The sequence below is a fragment of the Oncorhynchus mykiss genome, chromosome 7 (genome assembly GCF_013265735.2).
Source record: "Oncorhynchus mykiss isolate Arlee chromosome 7, USDA_OmykA_1.1, whole genome shotgun sequence".
NCBI lineage: Eukaryota > Metazoa > Chordata > Actinopteri > Salmoniformes > Salmonidae > Oncorhynchus > Oncorhynchus mykiss.
In genome coordinates, this window is record NC_048571.1 from 53,731,674 (window position 1) to 53,752,555 (window position 20,882).

The following is a 20,882-nucleotide window of genomic DNA, read 5'->3' on the forward strand; positions in this document are numbered from 1 at the left end:
TGTAAACAATGAGGCATATTGTTTTGGTTCCTTAGTAAATTGGGACCCTTTTTTCCGCAGGATAACTTTTTGCACATTAATTGCAACCACAAATCAAGTAAAACGTTCTAAGAAAAGGTAACAAAACATTTTTATTAAGACTCGCCCATTTCTCAAATCCTGTTGTTAGAATGATAGATAACCGTCGCTTCTCACCCTGCTATTGTTCGGGAAAATTCCTTTTCAAGGGTAATTTGTAAACTCAATATTTACAGTGAAGCTTTCGCCTTGTGTGGTGACACAACTGAAAATATAGTTAATGTCGTGTGTAGTGTCTATGCAAACCAACAGCTGTCCGCTGAAGGCATATGAGAGGACTGCGTAGACAGATTGAGCTGAAATAATGGTGGTAAGAACCTGTTCCGTTTAAAATGTTTATTAATTACATACCATATGTTTATTACAATGCATGTTTTGGCTGCCGTTGATGTAAACAAGTACTCTACATTTGGAACATTTGACCATCTCTGTGCGATGACCCGATGCGTAAAAAATGTATGGTGCTCAATTACAATTTTCACTGTTTACCACCATGACATGAGGTAGTGTTCAGTTGACCACATTTTAAAATACCCAAATGTGGGACAACAGGATGATTTTGCTGGACATTCGCAGTTTTGGCCGCATGATAAAATATGTTTTATTTCAGTTAAACCTCGTAAGAAATGCGGTGCTGTTTTTGATGTGAAAGTAACGTTATACTATGCTATAATAGTTTTTTGTTCGTACACAAAAAAAAAATATTGGAATAAAACTAGGAATGGGAATAGCAGATGGACTCAGATGGTGCCTATACTAAGTAGGCCTACTATTATTCAGTTAATTATTTTATCCAAGCAATTATTTCTACTTAATTGAAATATACTGTTCAAATGTTGTAGCCTCAGTGCAGGTGAGGCCCTGCGGTAATAGCGTACTTACCTCAAACGTAAATTCAAGTCTTGCTATGTCTATTCCCCCTCTACAGTGTTGGCAGTGGAGAGATAATCCCAGTAGTGTTTGCCGGTTCACACTGGGGTTTGTTTGTGGGGGATACTTGGAGAGAGAGGGTAGGTAGTGTTGCCTTCCTGTATGAGAGTGAGCCAAGGAGGGGATTCGATTAAGCTGTCCCCGGTGCCCGGATGAGCGGAGTTAACATTGGGTGAAAAGTGATCACATTCGTTTTGAAACCAGACTGCTCCCAGGGTTTGTCGGGTGCCCCGTTCAAAACAAACTAAAGTATGTCATGAACATGGAATAATGACTTAGGATTCTGAGGTTTCATATGCTAAAATGTTGTTTGTTCTTCATAAGAATGTCTATGTTATCTGAAATCCCAAGCAAAACTACATTTAAAAATCAAGCATATGCCTATCCTATGGAAAATATGTGTGTTTTTGAATGATGCATCGTGCTGCCTGGTTGATATTGACAATATGACCAGGAGGTGCAGAGTACTGTTCGAGCAGAACAACATGAGTTTCCAATAACTCTAATAAACACCACTTGTTGATATGTAAAGGACGCTCCAACCTAAGCGCTTTTGCCCGGTCTAATGACGGGCCATAACCCGGTGCAACTCGGTTCATTCTAATCGAACTCCCTCAATGGTAGCGTGGATCACGTTACCATTTTGTTAATGGTCACTGGTCTCTAGTGACATCTAAAGGACACAAAATGAACAGCAAAAATCACCGAGGAAAAATTGGTAATTTAAATCATCTAGTTTATAAACTGCTAATTATTAATTCATAGTTTATAATTATGTAATAAACAGTTATAATACATTTGTTGAAATTGTGTGCTTATTTAGCTGCTTGCCACATAGTTACTGAGTTTATATGGCTGTACTGCAATAGACTAATAATTGTAAAAGTCAGTATAGTGCATTAAGCGCAGTCATATAATATCACAATTTGTCAAGCAACTGTTTTCACACATTTATAAACTAGGCTATAAATAAACTAATGACAGTTTATATGCTATTTATAAACCTCTATATTACGTATGTAGGCCTATAATATGTTTCAGTTCTTCACAAGCTGACAATGAACTCGGCTGATTTAAATGAACGTGAAGCTTGAATTACAATTCATTTTGAGTAGCCTAGATGCAACAGTGAAACAGGTCGACAGGCGGCACTCAAGATCCAGCTCTTCATATTATGGTGCCATTTCACCATCGAGGTGAAATACCGACCGCTGTTCTCAGCCGCCCAGACAGAGCAGATAGGCTTATAAAAGGATGGTCAAAAGATCCTCAAGAACACACAGGAAAAGGTGAACGTGCTTTGTCAACGGACAGAAGTGTTTTTGCTACAGAGCTTAAATAGATCCCGCAGTAAGTTTATTCCTTTAACTTTTTGCACTAATAGACTTTGGAATATCAGGAGATGTCAATTGTTATTCGCGTACAGGCTATTTAGAAAATATGAAAATACAATATTGCAATTGGCTGCATTGTCAGGAAAATCGCTGCAATAAACAATCCGCTACATAGTTTCATGGCGTGTATCGCTTTCCATCTTCTTAAAGCCATATTACGCTATAATGTAGCTGTTCTGTACGTTTTTGTGATTGCAGATTCTTGTAGGTAGAACTCAACTTTCCAACACGTGATTGAGCATCAACATAACAATAGCAATACGTTCCTTCCTTTTGGTAAAAACAGTTTTTTATTAGCGTTTGCACCAATATCTGATTTCGGGATTTTAGAGATTGTGATGATTGTTTGCAAGTTTTCACATCACCAGACGAAATCACGTATCTAGATATACAGACAATTTAATTCATTTTGGTTGGTATCTTATGCTGTTGGATGTTCATTTTCAACATTATAAAGGTCAACTAGTAGTGAGTGCTCAACAATAGTAAAATACATGTCAGAATTCACAACAGATACTATTTCTCTAGAAAATAACTAATACACTGTGCACAATACTTGCACAATACATCAATTGGTTGGACACGCTCACCTTTTACAGGTAAACAGAAAAAAATAAAATACATGGCAAGCCTTTGCTCTTTTCAGGTTTTATTTTAACCAATTGCAAATATTAGACAGTCATTGCTCCCTAGACATGGCCATACTTATCTTCCAAGGTGATTTATGTTTGAGCTGACACCAATGGAGTGGAATGTGTAGCATATGCTTAGGAGAGGATGATATCATCTCATCTACAATTTCTCCTGTACATGCCTTATCTAATGACTGAATTAATAACTCATTGTATGGTCTTATGCAGATATTCATGGGGCCTTTATAAGCTATACAGGCATTACATAATAATAATAAATAATAATAAATAATATAAATAATGCCAATGCTAGAGACACTGAGACATTAACAATATCACCATAGATATTCTGTATTTTATTTTTATTGAACCTTTATTTAACTAGGCAAGTCAGTTAAGAAGAAATTGTTATTTACAATGACGGCCTACCCCGGCTAAACCCTCCCCTAACCCAGACAACACTGGGCCAATTGTGCGCCGTCCTATGGGACTCCCGATCACGGCCTGTTGTGATTCATCCCGGGATCGAACCAGTAGCAGTGTACAGCATACCCTAGGATAATGCCAGAACCTAGAGTTTTTGAAAGAAAACGATAAAAACATGCCATTTGGAACACAACATTGATTGAACTGGATTTATTAATTCTTCTTCTATCACATTTTGGAGGGCTAAAGTCATCTGTTTGGGAGAATGTGTCTGAGGTCAGTGTTATCCCAGAATGGAGGAGCCTGTGTCACTGAGCCCTGAGCTCACCAACATTATTAAACCTAATCCCAGATCCACTCAAACAGATTGAACCCTGTACAGGGACTCACCCCCTAGAGCTCAGGTACTGAGCTGGCAGGTGAAACTGGAAACATCTGTCTTTCTTTTTATATACGAATTCCAACCTGGACACTTTTTCTCCTTGACACCATGGGCCGAGATGGACTCTCGATGGCGGTGACCCTCTTTTTCTCTGGCATTCTCCTGGTGGCCATCCTGGCACTGCTCTGCTATTTCACCTGCAGGCTGGCTAGTGTGATGCCGATTGGTGGGCCCAACCACTTCTGAGCTTCACTCAGAGGATAGACCTGCGTCTGTGGCACGGTAAAACCTCTCCTCTCCGTAGAGACCAGCTAGCAGATTTGTATGAGCTCAACTTCAGCATATTTTACACACATTTTGTAGGCCTTGCGTTGTCTGCGTTGTCAGTTTTAATATCAAAGTAACAGGACTCAATCGCACACAGTTTCAAGACTTTGTGAAATACCATTTTCTTTCAAGCACATAATGCTTATTTAGAGCATGTGTAAAAATTATTTTTTCAAACTCTCTTCTTTATAAACTCTAAACCTAATTTAATAATATTCTTTCATTTACTTATGGGTGGAAGTGTCCAGTCAATCATTTGGTGTTAATCGGCTTTGTTATGGCTGTTAAGTCTCTCTGTGCTATGGCCCACAATCCCATTAAAGTGACCTTGACCACAGCACAAAAGAGGGACAGGAGAGGGACAGGGGAGGGACTGGGGAGGGACTGGGGAGGGACTGGGGAAGGAAGGGGGGGGGGTATAATAATATATTAAAGGCTGTCTAACTAGAGCCTTTGGGGTCAGGTTGGGACTACATTTCCACAATACCACTGTTTATTTTCACTGTGAAGGCCTAAGTTGAAACTTACCTGCTCCCCCCTTCTTTGTTGCACTTTACAGCAAATTCCTCAACTTTATTTTTGTGAATCAACATAATTTTGTGTGTTCTTTCATCAGCGCTGATTTCTCCTTATTTTCCAGACTCACTCTAGTTTGGGATGTGGTATGTGACGGTAATCCCAGGTAACACTACGACCATGACATTTTTTCTCATCATCTGCTCATGTCTGGCCCTGGGAGGCCTGGGGAAGCCTCAGTTTCCTGGTGAGACACAAACCCGTCAGTAAATGTAATGTCTTGTAACAGCATCCAACTGTTTGACTGAAATCCTTCAGAAAGAGCTAAGAGGGAACGCATACTAACTGTTTCTCTCCCCCTTCTACCTGAAGTGTGCACTTGTTAAATCCTGCTCATTGATTTGAAAGGAAATGGATTCGTTTAGGAAATGGGGTGAAGACTCACTCTAGCGCATGCTTATACCAATCCAATGTTTGAGGAGTGAATGAGTGCACACTTCAGGGAGAAGGAAGAGAAACAAAATTGGGCTTTGATTTATTGGAGATGTGCAGAAGTCTCCAAATGCTCTTATGAAGGAAGTGCTACTTTTCTGTGGTTTATTGCGTCTTGTTTAGAATAACACGGCTCGTTAGGGTTATAACTGTCAGTCTATTTACCCAGCTGAACAAAGTTCACACTGTATTTACAGTATGGCAAGTGAACCTCTGTTTTCTTAGTCCTCCTACAAAATGACCAGAATATTTTAGCTCCTGAAAGACTATGTACAGATCAGGAGAGGTTCACAAAATGGATTCCAGATGTATAATATTTCTACCCAAACAGTAAGAAAATGATGTTCCGTCTTGTTGTAACATCATACATGTGTGTGCAGTTCTAGGCTATAGTAGGCAACATGTGATTTCAGAAATAAGAAGCCTATGGAGTTGTCAGAGCTTCTATGGTTGCCAGAGCCTACAGAAGTGTCATTATTAATACAGACAGTACATGTGTATGTGCTTATAGTCATCCTGTTGGTTCTTTGTTTTTATTGTCCATACTTAGTCATATTACATGTCATGCTGAGACTTGAAAACAGTAAAGCAATAAGTTACTCACGAAGGAATTTTGTCATCTTCTGGGGGTAAAACATTAATTAGAAAGGTTATAACTAGGTTATTAAAATACAAGTTAATAAGTTATAGATTGCTTCTATCTTTTCTGTGTTTATCAAATTTTTGTCCATCAAAAAATGCTTCTATGGATAAACCTCAAAGTGTATTGTATTTAATTTGAGCATATTCTGTCCCACTTGTCCCATTACTTTCACAGTTGTTACAGATCACTTCCACTGGCCTCTTTACCTCCTCATTTAAAAATAAAACTACCTCCGTGTTGCAGACCAAGAGAAAGATCCCCTGTTCTGGAACACATGGGCCCAGCATACTTTGAAGAATGCCCTCACACTTCAGAAGCTCAACCAAAACACTGCAAAGAACCTCATCCTCTTCCTTGGTGATGGTAAGCCATGATTGCAGGAGCCTATTTCAATCCATGAGTATGTGCCATACTGTATGATAAAGTGAAGTCTTAACGCAATGTAATACACTCAAAGAGCTTATGTGCCGCATACTGATTTAATATTTTTATGCAGTTCTAGATTATCTTTCCTGTTGGTTGTAGTAGAAAACGAGTATATCCTCCTCATCAATCCATAGCCGTTTTTATCAAAACATTCTGGTGGACTGAGACAGTATAATCCAGTCAACAAAAAAAATAGAATGTCACACTTTCAAAATCTGTTAGCCATCAAGCATTTCACAAACATGCTGCCAATGCCAATAGATAACTTGGCTGCTGCTTTGTGTTATGTTGCGGTATGTAGTGACCCATTAAACTGTGTACCCCAAAGGACCTTAACTGTCTATGTTTTTAGATGCAGCAGTATACAGTGCACATTTCTCTGTCATGTATGACTACCATGCTGAACAAGAATAGACTGATGAGTTTCAGTAGAAAGTTAATACTTTCTGTCCATTTTGAGCCTGTAATCGAACCCACAAATGCTGATGCTCCAGATACTCAACTATTCTAAAGAAGGCCAGTTTAATTGCTTCTTTAATAAGAACAACAATTTTCCGCTGTGGTAACATACAATGTCTACACTGCATTTCTGATCAATTTGACATTATTTTAATAGACAAAAAGATAGCTTTTCTTTTCAAAAACAAGGACATTTTCACCAAATGTATAGGTGTCTGTTTAGTGGAAAGAGCAGCTGCTGTGAAAAGCGAGCACAGAGCAATGTTAACCAGATGGAAAACTAAAAGGTGTTAATGCATGAGATGGAAAGGCTCTGAGTCTCTTAAATAGATTGACACCCTAACAGAGAGAGCGCCACTTTGCTTTTGTTGTGTAGGAATGGGCATTCCCACAGTGACTGCAGCACGAATACTGAAGGGGCAGCTGAGCGGACAGAGTGGAGAGGAGACCCAGCTGGAGATGGACAAGTTCCCCTTTGTGGCGCTTTCCAAGGTCTGACCTGGTTTGTTATCATATAGAAGCGCTAGAAAATAGCATGCAACATTGATCTGTAAGTAAAGGGACAGTTCACCCAAATTACACAATGACAGATTGGTTTCCTTACCCTCTAAGCAGTCTATGGAAAAGTTATGACAGAAAGCCATGCTTTGGTTTAGCTTTCTTGGCACTGTTTCCACATGTTAACATTTTAGCATTTGTGGCACCAACCCCATTCAAGTCATGGGACCGATATTAGCATTTTTTTTGCGCATAATTTCCAAATCAGCCAAAATAATTAAAAATGTATTTTGAAGTTCAACAAAGTCTCTTATAGATTATTTTAACATAGATTTGAATATCGGTCCCATGACTTGAATGGGATTTGCGCCACAAATGCTAAAACGTTAGCATGTAGAAGCAGTGACAGGGAAACTAAACTAAAGCATGGATTGAATTTGGGTGAACTATCCCTCAATGAATTCTGCACCAGCAGCAAGAGACAAGGCCACATATGGTCTACGTCAGTGGTCCAACCGGTCAATCGTAATCGACTTGTCGATCTCCAAGGCCTTCCTCATCGATCACCAAACATGTCTGTAAAAAACAAAACAATGATAAAGCCTTGCTTTCCAATTTTTAATCATATTTTTTTGTGCTGTTGGCTGTAGGTGCACTTGATTCAGCAGTGCTAGTGCCAGGAAGGCAAAGTGTTCTCATTTTGAACCAGTTCAGAAAGTAGAACTCTGCCTACCCGACAGGCTCAGAGAGCAAATCAAGTGTACCTACAGGCCTACCGCTGGCCAATCAGATAGCTCCGATTATGATTCAGTTCATGTTTAAATTGTTATTCAGCACTGTGAATGCTTTGTTCAACACTTTTATAAGCCCTAATATGCATGTTCTCCCTACTTCTAGTCACGCTACAACCAGCACTGCAGCCGCAATGAATGACAATAGAAAAGTGTTTCGATGAGCTTGCATCGGCTTGTCTCTCGAGTAATATTTCACTTTATCTGGGCATTGGGTTAACAACATGAATTGTTGCATGAGGCCGAAATAATTCAGTGCAACTTGAGTTTCACAATCAGCTGGTTAATGTTGCATACATAGGCTTACGCTTTATAAGTCATGTTTAAAAATCTGAACGGTAGATCTCGGCTTGCATTTTATTTTGACTCGGAAAGTGAGCTTGGTTGGTGACCACTAGTGTATGGTGTACGATATGATGTGTTATTATGTTACATACTTGTCAAGAAGCCAGACATAATGTAACTACTACTGTATCTGCACTGTTAATGGAGCAGCAAATTCCACACATTATTTATCATGTAATTACACAACAGTGCATTTAGTATGAAGATGTTTGGAGGGGGTGTATAACACCAACACGTCATGCACAGCAATGACTCCTACTACAATTCTATGTAATTGACACGTGGTACTGCCCTGTCTCTGCAGACGTATAACACCAATGCCCAGGTAGCAGATAGTGCAGGCACGGCCACAGCATACCTCTGTGGGGTGAAGGCCAACGAGGGCACTGTGGGCGTGAGTGCAGCTGCTGTCCGTTCCCAGTGCAACACCACACAGGGTAATGAGGTCACCTCCATCCTAAAATGGGCCAAGGAAGCAGGTACAGTGTCATCATAACATGTTTATTCACAGTACCTCTCCACACCAGATCTACTAAGGTTTATTTTGCCATCCTGGGATAAGCAGTAGACACAGCATGATAACATTGTAAACGTACTGTAGGCATGCATTGATGTCAATGGGGAGTTTATAGCTACAGAATTATCAGGGATCCAATCATTTCCCAGAGACCAGACCAGGCAGGCTGTGACCTTATGACCTGAGCTCTTCACATAACACAGAAATAGATACTTCACATAATCACCTCAGGAACAGACATTAGCTCTTTAGTTGCTGACCCACTGATTCTCAGTGGAGATATTTATACACCACAATTATCTGTCTGATATAGTAATTACTTTTAGAATTTCCAGATTCTTTGGATCAATTGGTTGACTTCTGATGTAGCAGACTATTGCACAGAATCCAAGCAACACGTTCGAAAACTGTTTGTGTGTTTGTCACCCAGGCAAGTCGGTGGGAATAGTCACAACAACGCGTGTGAACCATGCCACCCCCAGCGCAGCCTACGCTCACTGTGTGGACAGGGACTGGTTCTCTGATGGCGAGATGCCCGCTGAGGCAGTACAGGCGGGCTGCAAGGACATCGCCAGGCAGCTCTTTGAGAACATTCCCAACATCGATGTGAGTCACAGCGTATAATATGGATCCTGATATTACAGAAAACATCCAGTAATCCTGCATGCAAACTGTGTCCATTGTTCAGCCAGTAATATTGAGCAACTTTCACCTGTAATGTTACGACTCACAGATAGTAAATCCTCTCCTAATTATTCTTGCTTTGTATTCCATAGAGATAAATCAAATGTTTTATCTCTATAATGTATGTCTAGGTGATTATGGGAGGAGGGAGGAAGTACATGTTCCCCAAAAACCAGTCAGATGTGGAGTATCCTGGAGATAAGAAACATTTTGGTACCCGCAAAGATGGAAGGAACTTGGTGGAGGAGTGGACTAACAGAATGAAAAACAAGGTCAACTGCTCCGTCTTAGTCTGTCTTTCACTCCTCTTTACCATGTCCTGCTGCTTCCTCCATGTTCGTCTCTCAGTCCTCCTCCTTTCTCTTTTTTCTTATCAAGGACATTTGAATAGTTTTAAGTTGTCGCATGTTTAGATCAATCCCATATGATATATTGTTTTCTTTTTTTAAATGATCAGAAAGCCCAGTATGTATGGAACAAGAGAGAACTTCTATCAGTAAATCCTAATAATGTGGATTACATTTTGGGTGAGTTCTTTTTTTATTATTATTGTTGGTTGTACATTAAACAAAATATCAACGCTTATTTCTCTCAAATGTTTTGCACAAATTTGTTTACATCCCTGTTGTTAGTGAGCATTTCTCCTTTGCCAAGATAATCCATCCACCTGACAGGTGTGGCATATCAAGAATCTGATTAAACAGCATTATCATTACACAGGTGCACCGTGTGCTGGGGACAACAAAAGGCCACTCTAAAATGTGCAGTTTTGTCACACAACACAATGCCACAGATGTCTCAAGTTTTGAGAGTGCGTGCAATTTGAATGTCCACCAGAGTTGTTGCCAGAGAATTCAATGATCATTTCTCTTCCATTCATCCTCCGTCATCACCTCATGTTTCAGCATGATAGGATCTGTACACAATTCCTGGAAGCTGAAAATGTTCCAGTTCTTCCATGGCCTGCATACTCACCAGACATATATATACAGTGCCTTGCGAAAGTATTCGGCCCCCTTGAACTTTGCGACCTTTTGCCTCATTTCAGGCTTCAAACATAAAGATATAAAACTGTATTTTTTGAGAAGAATCAACAACAAGTGGGACACAATCATGAAGTGGAACGACATTTATTGGATATTTCAGAATTTTTTAACAAATCAAAAACTGAAAAATTGGGCGTGCAAAATTATTCAGCCCCCTTAAGTTAATACTTTGTAGCGCCACCTTTTGCTGCGATTACAGCTGTAAGTCGCTTGGGGTATGTCTATCAGTTTTGCACATCGAGAGACTGAAATGTTTTCCCATTCCTCCTTGCAAAACAGCTCGAGCTCAGTGAGGTTGGATGGAGAGCATTTGTGAACAGCAGTTTTCAGTTCTTTCCACATATTCTCGATTGGATTCAGGTCTGGACTTTGACTTGGCCATTCTAACACCTGGATATGTTTATTTTTGAACCATTCCATTGTAGATTTTGCTTTATGTTTTGGATCATTGTCTTGTTGGAAGACAAATCTCCGTCCCAGTCTCAGGTCTTTTGCAGACTCCATCAGGTTTTCTTCCAGAATGGTCCTGTATTTGGCTCCATCCATCTTCCCATCAATTTTAACCATCTTCCCTGTCCCTGCTGAAGAAAAGCAGGCCCAAACCATGATGCTGCCACCACCATGTTTGACAGTGGGGATGGTGTGTTCAGCTGTGTTGCTTTTACGCCAAACATAACCTTTTGCATTGTTGCCAAAAAGTTCAATTTTGGTTTCATCTGACCAGAGCACCTTCTTCCACATGTTTGGTGTGTCTCCCAGGTGGCTTGTGGCAAACTTTAAACGACACTTTTTATGGATATCTTTAAGAAATGGCTTTCATCTTGCCACTCTTCCATAAAGGCCAGATTTGTGCAATATACGACTGACTGATTGTTGTCCTATGGACAGAGTCTCCCACCTCAGCTGTAGATCTCTGCAGTTCATCCAGAGTGATCATGGGCCTCTTGGCTGCATCTCTGATCAGTCTTCTCCTTGTAAGAGCTGAAAGTTTAGAGGGACGGCCAGGTCTTGGTAGATTTGCAGTGGTCTGATATTCCTTCCATTTCAATATTATCGCTTGCAAAGTGCTCCTTGGGATGTTTAAAGCTTGGGAAATCTTTTTGTATCCAAATCCGGCTTTAAACTTCTTCACAACAGTATCTCGGACCTCCCTGGTGTGTTCCTTGTTCTTCATGATGCTCTCTGCGCTTTTAACGGACCTCTGAGACTATCACGGTGCAGGTGCATTTATACGGAGACTTGATTACACACAGGTGGATTGTATTTATCATCATTAGTCATTTAGGTCAACATTGGATCATTCAGAGATCCTCACTGAACTTCTGGAGAGAGTTTGCTGCACTGAAAGTGCATATATATATTAACCTTTATTTAACTAGACAAGTCAGTTAATTAAGAACAAATTCTTATATACAATGACGGCCTACACCGGTATCTGTGGTATCTGTGACCAACAAATGCATACACTACCGGTCAAAAGTTTTAGAACACCTCCAGGCTGTGTAAGGGTTATTTTATCAAGAAGGAGAGTGATGGAGTGCTGTATCAGATGACCTGGCCTCCACAATCCCCCGACCTCAACCAAATTGAGATGGTTTGAGATGAGTCGGACCTCAGAGTGAAGGAAAAGCAGTCAACAAGTGCTCAGCATATGTAGAACTTCTTCAAGACAGTTGGAAAAGCATTCCAGGTGAAGCTGGTTGAGAGAATGCCAAGAGTGTGCTAAAGACGTTCCATGAACGCCCTCCAGACTCTCGAAGTGAACTGGGGACCTCGATCAGACACTATATCCTCGTAACCCCGTATTGCCGGAAGACGTGTGTAACAAGGCCTCCGCAGTCTGTAGGGCCGTAGGGAGACCGGGCAGAGGGAGGAGACTCAGGACTTAGAGAAACGATCCACAATGACCAGGATCGTGGTGTTTCCCTGTGAGGGAGTAAGATCGGTCAGAAAATCCACCGACAGGTGTGACCAAGGCCGTTGTGGAACGGGTAAGGGATGTAGCTTACCTCTGGGCAGGTGTGTAGGAGCCTTACACTGGGCACACACCGAGCAGGAGGAAACATAAACCCTCACGTCCTTTGCCAAGGGAGGCCACCAGTACTTCCCACTCAGACAGACAGCGCACCGTCCGACCGATCCCCGGATGACCAGAGGAGGGTGACGTGTGGGCCCAATAGATCAACTGAGCACGGACAGCAGACGGAACGTACAGATGTCCAACGGGACACTGGAGGGGAGCGAGCTCTGTACGTAAACGCCTGCTCAATGTCCGCGTCCAGCTCCCACACGACCGGCACTACCAGGCAGGAGGACGGGAGAATGGGAGTCTGATCCATGGGCCGCTCCTATATGTCATACAGTCGGGACAGTGCGTCTGCCTTCACATTTTGGGAACCTGGTCTGTAGGACAGGGTCAACACAAAACAGGTAAAAAACATGGCCCACCTTGCCTGACGAGGATTCAGTCTCCTCGCTGCCCGGATGTACTCCAGAATGCGGTTGTCAGTCCAGATGAGAAAAGGGTGTTTAGCCCCCTGAAGCCAATGTCTCCACGCCTTCAAAGCCTTAACCACTGCCAACAGCTCCTGGTCCCCCACATCATAGTTCCGCTCCGCCGGGCTGAGCTTCTTCGAGAAGAAAGCACAGGGGCGGAGCTTCGGTGGCGTACCCGAGCGCTGAGAGAGCACGGCTCCTATCCCAGCCTCGGACGCGTCCACCTCCACTATGAACGCTAAAGAGGGATCCGGATGGGCCAGCACGGGAGCAGAAGTAAACAGAGCCCTTAAGTGCCCAAAAGCCCTGTCCACCTCAGCTGACCACTGCAAACATACAGGACCCCCCTTCAGCAGTGAGGTAATGGGAGCCGCCATCTGGCCAAAACCTCAGATAAATCTCTGGTAGTAATGGGCAAACCCTAAAAACGTCTGCACCTCCTTTACCGTGTTGAGAGTTGGCCAATTACGCACGGCTGAAATGCGGTCACTCTCCATCTCCACCCCTGAGGTGGAAATGCGATAGCCTAGGAAGGAGACAGCCTGCTGAAAGAACAGGCATTTCTCAGCCTTGACGTACAGGTCATGCTCCAACAGTCGTCCAAGCACCCTGCGCACCAGGGACAGATCTGCGCGTGTAGCGGAGTATATCAGAATGTCATCGATATACACCACTACACCCTACCCGTGCAGGTCCCTGTAAACCTCGTCTACAAAGGATTGGAAGACTGATGGAGCATTCGACAACCCGTACAGCATGACGAGGTACTCATAATGCCCTGAGGTGGTACTGAACGGCGTCTTCCACTCGTCTCCCTCCCAGATACGCACCAGGTTGTAAGCGCTCCTGAGATCAAATTTAGTGAAAAAGCACGCCCTGTGCATTGACTCAATCGCCATGGTGATGAGAGGTAGCGGGTAACTGTACCTCACCGTGATTTGATTTAGACCTTGATAGTCAGTACACAGGCGCAGACCTCCCTCCTTCTTCTTCACCAAAAAAAACTTGAGGAGGCAGGTGAAGTGGAGGACCAAATGTACCCCTGACGCAGGGATTCAGAGACAGACGTCTCCATAGCCACCGTCTCTGCTTGTGACCGGTCGATACACGTGACTCCTGGGAAGTGCGGCGTTTACCAGGAGATTTATCGCACAGTCCCCCAGTCAATGGGGTGGTAATTTAGTCGCCTTCCTTTTGGAGACGGCGAGAGCCAAATTGGCATATTCAGGGGGGATGCGCACGGTGGAGACCTGGTCTGGACTTCCCACCATGGTAACACCAACGGAAACCCTTACACACCTCCCCGAGCACTCTCGCGACCAGCCCGTGAGAGCCTTCTGTTGCCATGAAATAGTGGGGTCATGACGAGCTAACCAGGGAAGGCCTAGTACCACAGGAAACGCAGGAGAGTCAATGAGTAAGAGACTGATTCTCTCCTCGTGACCCCCCTGCGTCACCATGCCCAGGGAGATGGTGGCTTCCCTAATTAACCCGAACCCTAATGGTCGACTATCCAGAGCGTGTACCGGGAAGGGTCTAACCACAGGAACAATAGGGATCCCTAACCTATGGGCGAATGCTCTGTCGATATCATTCCCAGCCATGCCTGAATCGACGAGCGCCTTATGCTGGTAATGCGGGGAGAATTCATGAAAAAAAAACATGCACAAACAGGTGGACAACAGAGGGCTCTGGATGAGAGTGGTGCAGACTCACCTGGGGTGACGCCAGAGAGCCCTGCCTGCTGCCTCAACTCCCAGAGGCACCAATCCGTCAGTGTGCCCTCTGCAGCCACGATGGTGCACGCGAGGGCCCCTCCTCCGGCCTCCCTGAGCGCAGCCCCTCCCAGCTCCATTGGTACCGGAGCGATGGTACTGGAAGATGGAACTGACAGAGCCCTCTCTGGACATCCGCGGGTGACCAGCAGGTTTTTCAACCGAACGGACAGATCCACCAACCCTCGCGCAGGCTGCATCAGTAGTGGTCCGAAATTTCGGCCAAGGTCCGAAATTCCAGGGCGAACTCCTGGGCGCTCCTCGTCCCCTGCCTCAGGTGGAAGAGACGTTCATCCGCCGCTCTATCCTCGGGCGGATGGTCTAAGACTTCCCGGAAGCAGCGGGTGAACGCATCGAAGTGGCCCAACGCCGCATCTCCTTCTCCCCACACGGCGTTTGCCCACTCCAGAGCTCTCCCCGAGAGGCACGAGACGAGGGAGGACACCCTTTCTCTTCCTGAGGGAGCTGGGTGAACGGTGGCCAGGTATAGGTCCAGCTGTAATAGGAACCCCTGGCACCGTGCTGCCGTCCCATCATACTCCCTGGGAAGGGCAAGACGCATCCCACTGGGACCGGATACAGGAGGGACGGGTAGAGGTAACCCCGGTTGTGCTGGTCGAGGCGCTGGAGAGACTCCCTGTCTCTCCCAGCAGTCCATGTTCTGGACGACGCGACCCATCGTGGCGCCGAGATGTTGCAGCATCGCCGAGTGTTCTCGGACACAGCTCATTGGCAGCTACCTACTGTAATCAAAATGCAGTATCAAAGCAGTACTGTAGAATTGACTCTATTATAATGTAAAAAAATAAATGCTACCGTAATCATAATGAATGAATGAAATTCATTGAGGGGACATAGGATTTACATTTCACAGTATTTTACTGTAATTACATGGGATTGGTGCTAGCAGGTTGGCTGCTAAGTAATGTGTTTACACATACAGCATATCAATTCATATTTTGAGTTTGCACAAACTGGCAGCGATTACATGGCAAAACAGAGCAAAAATATATGGCAAAATGCTCAACCATAAAGGTTTAAGACTTGCTGCCACTCCAATCTGTCCCCTATACATTTTTAATTAATGTCACACTACTACCGCATACCAGTTAAATTGGTACAGCATTCTCACTAACAGGTGCAACAAATATAACCTCTTACAAGGTAAGCCTCAAAATATGTTAATGAGCTAGAAACAACAATACCATGTACACACCAGTTGATAATACCCAATTAGAGTTACAGTATAGATAGACCGTTTTCTGATACAGTGCATGTTGATCACTGTTAATCATCTTCTCAGTGTTAAACCGAGCTTCCTGTGTTAAAACAGGTCTGTTTGAGCCGGGAGATCTGCCCTACAACCTGGAGAGAAACACTGAGACAGATCCTTCCCTGACAGAGATGGTGGAGGTGGCCATCAAGATCCTGAGGAAAAACCCCAGGGGATTCTACCTGCTGGTGGAGGGTGAGTGTTTTGTCACATTTACTCTGTAAATATGTGTTGCATCAGGTGAATCATTTATATAATGTGAATGTAACATTTGCACAGCTGAGGCTGCTTTGCCAATGCTGATGCTAGATTTTCTCATCTGCGTGAGAGAGAGAGGTTAACCAGGCTGTGCGTTGGCAGGGGGGCGCATCGACCACGGACATCATGAGGGCAAAGCCAAGCAGGCCCTACATGAGGCAGTGGAGATGGACCGGGCCATCGGCCGTGCCGGCCTCATAACCAGCATCTATGACACAATGACTGTCGTCACTGCTGACCACTCTCACATGTTCAACTTCGGCGGCTACACACCAAGAGGGAACACCATTTTTGGTGAGTAATGAATGATTTTACAACCATGGATTGTTTGTAGACACACTGTATCAGTCATCTGGGTATGATTCTATGCATAGTGACTTTAATAGCTCTACCTACATGTACATTCTACCTCAATTACCTTGACTAACCGGTGTCCCCGCACATTGACTCTGTACTGGTACCCCCCTGTATATAGTCTCCACTTTGACTCTGTACTGTTACCCCCCTGTATATAGTCTCCACATTGACTCTGTACTGGTACCCCATGTATATAGTCTCCACATTGACTCTGTACTGGTACCCCATGTATATAGTCTCCACATTGACTCTGTACTGGTACCCCATGTATATAGTCTCCACATTGACTCTGTACTGGTACCCCATGTATATAGTCTCCACATTGGCTCTGTACTGGTACCCCATGTATATAGTCTCCACATTGACTCTGTACTGGTACCCCATGTATATAGTCTCGCTATTGTTATTATACTGCTGTTCTATAACTACTTGTTACTTTTAATTCTTATTCATATTTTTTGAACCGCATTGTTGGTTATGGACTTGTAAGTAAGCAGTTCACTGTAAGGTCTACTACGCCTGTTGTATTCGGTGCATGTGACAAATACAATTTGATTTGATTCACTTTGTTTCACAATGGATCGTGATGGAGGTGGGGTATTATTTTCCTCTCTGTCTACAGGACTGGCTCCCATGTTGAGTGATGTGGACCAGAAACCCTTTACCGCTATCTTATATGGGAACGGACCAGGGTTCAAAGTTATCAACGGTCTGAGAGAGAACGTCTCCACCCTTGACTATCGTAAGTGAAGTCTTACCGTCATTGACATAGTGCCATTTTGACAGTCCTCTGTCATAGAGAACACCACTTGGTCTTTGGTATGCCAAAAATCATCCATCTGATCTATTTCTACTTCCCTTTCTCTCTCTCCACCCCGCCCCTCTCTCCAGAGGGAACTAACTACCAGGCCCAGTCTGCAGTGCCGCTGCGTATGGAGACTCATGGAGGAGAGGATGTGGCTGTGTTTGCTAAGGGCCCCATGGCTCATCTGCTGCACGGTGTCCACGAGCAGAACTACATTCCCCATGTCATGGCCTATGCTGCCTGCATCGGCCAGAACAGAGACCATTGCATGTCATCCGGTGGAGCCTCTAGTCTCAGCCCTGCTCTGCCCAGCCTGGCAGCTCTCCTCACGCTCACCCGCCTCCTCTGCTGACCTTTCACCCCAACCCCCCTCCTGCACCCCACAGCCCCCTTATCTCCTTATACATGTAATACTCCCACACCCTTTTTCCTGTTGTAATGTGGATCTTTTTGTGTGGGGATTTTCTGTTGTTGATTTAAAAATAATAATGTCCAGTTGAATGACTTTGGGACCACTGTAATTGCATTTAAAGATGAGTGTTTTGAGCGTTGGTGACGTTCAACCAGATTCAGTTTTAGAATAAATAGGGGGATATCACTTTCACTCTACTGTAACATATAGGATAGGTTGTGTTACTCAACTTTGGCATTGTTCATCATTCTGGTAACACCAAAACTATTTCAAGAGTTATGTCATATCAGTGGGTTTAAGAGAAGGGTATCACTCTGAATTGATTTAAATTATTGTATGGAAAACATTTCCTCCCAGTATTAATGATAAAGCAATGTTGCTGCCCACCTATTTGTTTTCTGTCAATTGTATGACTTTGGATTAATCAACTTTTTAAAGAAACCATTACTTTTTAGAAACCTACTGTAAAGGGATCGATTTTTATATGAATATTTTATTTCATCCGCTCCCTCGACCTAAACAGAAGACAAACAGTAAACAGAATCTACCTCATCATTTTTTTGGGGGGGGAGAAGTGAAAACATTGCAATGAGGAAAGTAGAGGCTATATTTGAATGTATAGTTTTAACTTTTTTTATTATTGAAATGGTATGTAATTCCATGTTCTTTGTACATACTTCCCGAAGGCATTGAATGAAAAGAGTCAGAAACACACCCACCAGTATTTCCAAAAACAGTTGTTGTGGCAAGATCCCTTAGCCAATAAAGGAAGTCCTGTTGGTTTTTCATAAGATGTTGTCATAACATTATTGGTGTGTGTACTTGGTGTGTGTACTTGGTGTGAAAAAATGTATGTCAATGGGAAGGAAAAGGGGATACGTGTAGTTGCCAGTTGCAGAACTGAATGCATTCAACCAAAATGTGTCTTCTACATTTTACCCAACCCCTCTGAAATAGTAGAGATAATGTCAGTTTGCTTAGAACTGATTGTGGTTGCACTTTGCATTCTGGAAACCATTTGGAATGGAATAGAACAAATTTGTAATTTCATTAAGAAATGTGTAATGGAACACAAATGAATTGATTCAATGTTTATATATATATATATATATATATATATATATATATATATATATATATATATATATATATATATATTCATATATCTTATCAAAAGTAGGATTTATGAAAATAGTTGGAAATTATTTGAAATTAGATCTCTGTAAATAGTTGGAAATTATTTGAAATTAGACAATCTAGAATAAAATCTAGAAACAATCTAGAATAAATGGAATGTAAAGTCGAAACAAACCGATATTCAGCATTTGAGGTTTCCTGCATTTCGTGTAACTTGTCAACAGCATGCACTGCTGTGGCTTGTGTGGTATGTGAATGGACACTAGCCACAGAGTCCTTGGCATGGTATGGTAGTTGAAAAAACAGAGAAGGACTCATGTTGGCTGGAGCATGAAAATTGAGGTTTAGCTCAGATGGGTATGTAGTCCACACTCTGGAACATCATTAAATGGGTGCCTGCTTGGAATCTGGGCCCTGGGGGTCTGTGTCTGGTGTGTTCTCCCTACATAAACCTCACTGCAGTAGAGGCTTTACTCTGCTCATCTCCCACCATGCAGCCAATATAAGACAGCAATCTATCTGATGCAGTGGCGATTTTGACATGTAAATCTTGGTGGGGCAAACTCCCATTTTTTTTGTTGTTGTTGCATGCCAGCAAAGCCACAACACAACACTAAACAATACATTCATTGCACAATAATGGTGACAAACGGTGCCCACAAACTGTTTTGGCCTTCAGCAGTCCCAAAACCTTACCTCTGCTACACCTGGCTATCAGCGGAGCCGTGTCTGGCAGCAAAACAGTTCATTCAGCCTCATTTACTGCCTTTTAAAAAAACATAGCTGATATGGCTGACTTGCTTAAACAAATGTGGTTTGTACTGACGATTGAGATGTACAAACTATGGCATAAGGGGACGATGTGCGGATAAGAGGCAATTCATAATTTCGATTGAGACATTAATGAGAGAGCTAGGATGAGCGAAGGTAAAATATAACTATTTGTAAGGCACTTTTGAAATGTACAACGACAGAATTCAGAACATGGGCCGTTCTTACAGTATTCTCCCTGTACACCAAGTCAGAACTGTAGGATAAATAAAGGGGTTATATAAGCAGACAATGAAAGCTCTTACAATATTCGTTGATGACATTTCTCTAAAACAGGCTAAAGGCTACATGTGCACCACCTAGTCTGAACAGTGGGCTAAGTTATGAAGGGAAAAGGGAGCATATTATTAGGGTGAGGCACATGGACTACTAACAGCTTACTACACAACATACACTTGATATTACTTTCTTAGCTACAGTATACATTTCTCCCTGGCATAATACATCATTTATGCAGCAGCATACAATACATTTTTGGACTCACCTTGTTGTGCTGTCCTCACTCGAACAGGAAGGTGGCGTGGAGGTCCTTCGTGGCAAATTTTGTCATCAAACCTTGTCATCAAAGTCTGGCATTCTCTGGATTTATGGTGCTTTCAAGACAACTGTAAAAAACAAGGTTTAATCATGACGTCAGTGATCTTCAGGTCAGAGCTCTAGAAAGATGCCAGAGTTCCCGACTTGAATTCCGAGTTGGATGACCATTCAAAATGTATTTTCCCAGTCGGAGCTCGTTTTTTTCTGAGTTCCCAGTTGTCTTGAACTCACTGAAGTCTGAGATTTCCCAGTTCAGTTTCCAGTTGTTTAGAATGTGGCAGAAGTCATGCTACATTGACAGCATGGCCAATGTTGAATGTTTATCCTTTTTAGCTTGGAAAAGCTTGGAAAAGAGATCCTGAAACCCAGACCGACCACACACCCACTCCACTGAATAGCAGGCCAGTGATTGCTT

At 42.9% G+C, this 20,882-nt stretch overlaps 2 protein-coding genes across 5 annotated transcripts in view; one reads left to right on the top strand and one right to left on the bottom strand.

The window, feature by feature from the left end:
* Positions 1 to 1,115, bottom strand: part of LOC110527997 (endothelin-converting enzyme 1) — a 28,065-nt gene extending 26,950 nt beyond the window's left edge. The window contains exon 1 of the mRNA XM_021609749.2: positions 961 to 1,115. The gene's annotated coding sequence lies outside the window, so the exon portion shown is untranslated. The remainder of the gene's footprint in view (positions 1 to 960) is intronic.
* Positions 282 to 18,766, top strand: LOC110527998 (alkaline phosphatase). 4 transcript variants are annotated; one of them, XM_021609751.2, is made up of 13 exons: positions 2,235 to 2,358; positions 2,601 to 2,678; positions 4,810 to 4,932; positions 6,064 to 6,183; positions 7,082 to 7,197; positions 8,644 to 8,818; positions 9,287 to 9,462; positions 9,672 to 9,812; positions 9,998 to 10,067; positions 16,191 to 16,325; positions 16,491 to 16,682; positions 17,368 to 17,487; positions 17,637 to 18,766. In XM_021609751.2, exons 3-13 carry the CDS (start codon positions 4,827 to 4,829, stop codon positions 17,900 to 17,902), a joined length of 1,617 nt encoding a protein of 538 aa, XP_021465426.1. In that variant the 5' UTR covers positions 2,235 to 2,358; positions 2,601 to 2,678; positions 4,810 to 4,826; the 3' UTR covers positions 17,903 to 18,766. The 4 variants fall into 4 exon arrangements, with proteins under 4 accessions (XP_021465428.1, XP_021465425.1, XP_021465426.1 ...); XM_021609753.2 differs by lacking the exons at positions 2,235 to 2,358; positions 2,601 to 2,678 and adding an exon at positions 282 to 388; XM_021609750.2 differs by lacking the exon at positions 2,601 to 2,678 and having other exon boundaries at positions 2,206 to 2,358.
* Positions 18,767 to 20,882: the final 2,116 nt, after the last annotated feature.

Coding starts and splice junctions, on each gene's coding strand:
- LOC110527998 (XM_021609753.2), top strand. CDS start 4,827: ATGTGGTATGTGACGGTAATCCCAGGTAACACTACGACCATGACATTT. Junction 7,198..8,643: donor CCTTTGTGGCGCTTTCCAAG/GTCTGACCTGGT, acceptor CTGTCTCTGCAG/ACGTATAACACCAATGCCCA. Junction 9,813..9,997: donor CTAACAGAATGAAAAACAAG/GTCAACTGCTCC, acceptor TTAAATGATCAG/AAAGCCCAGTATGTATGGAA.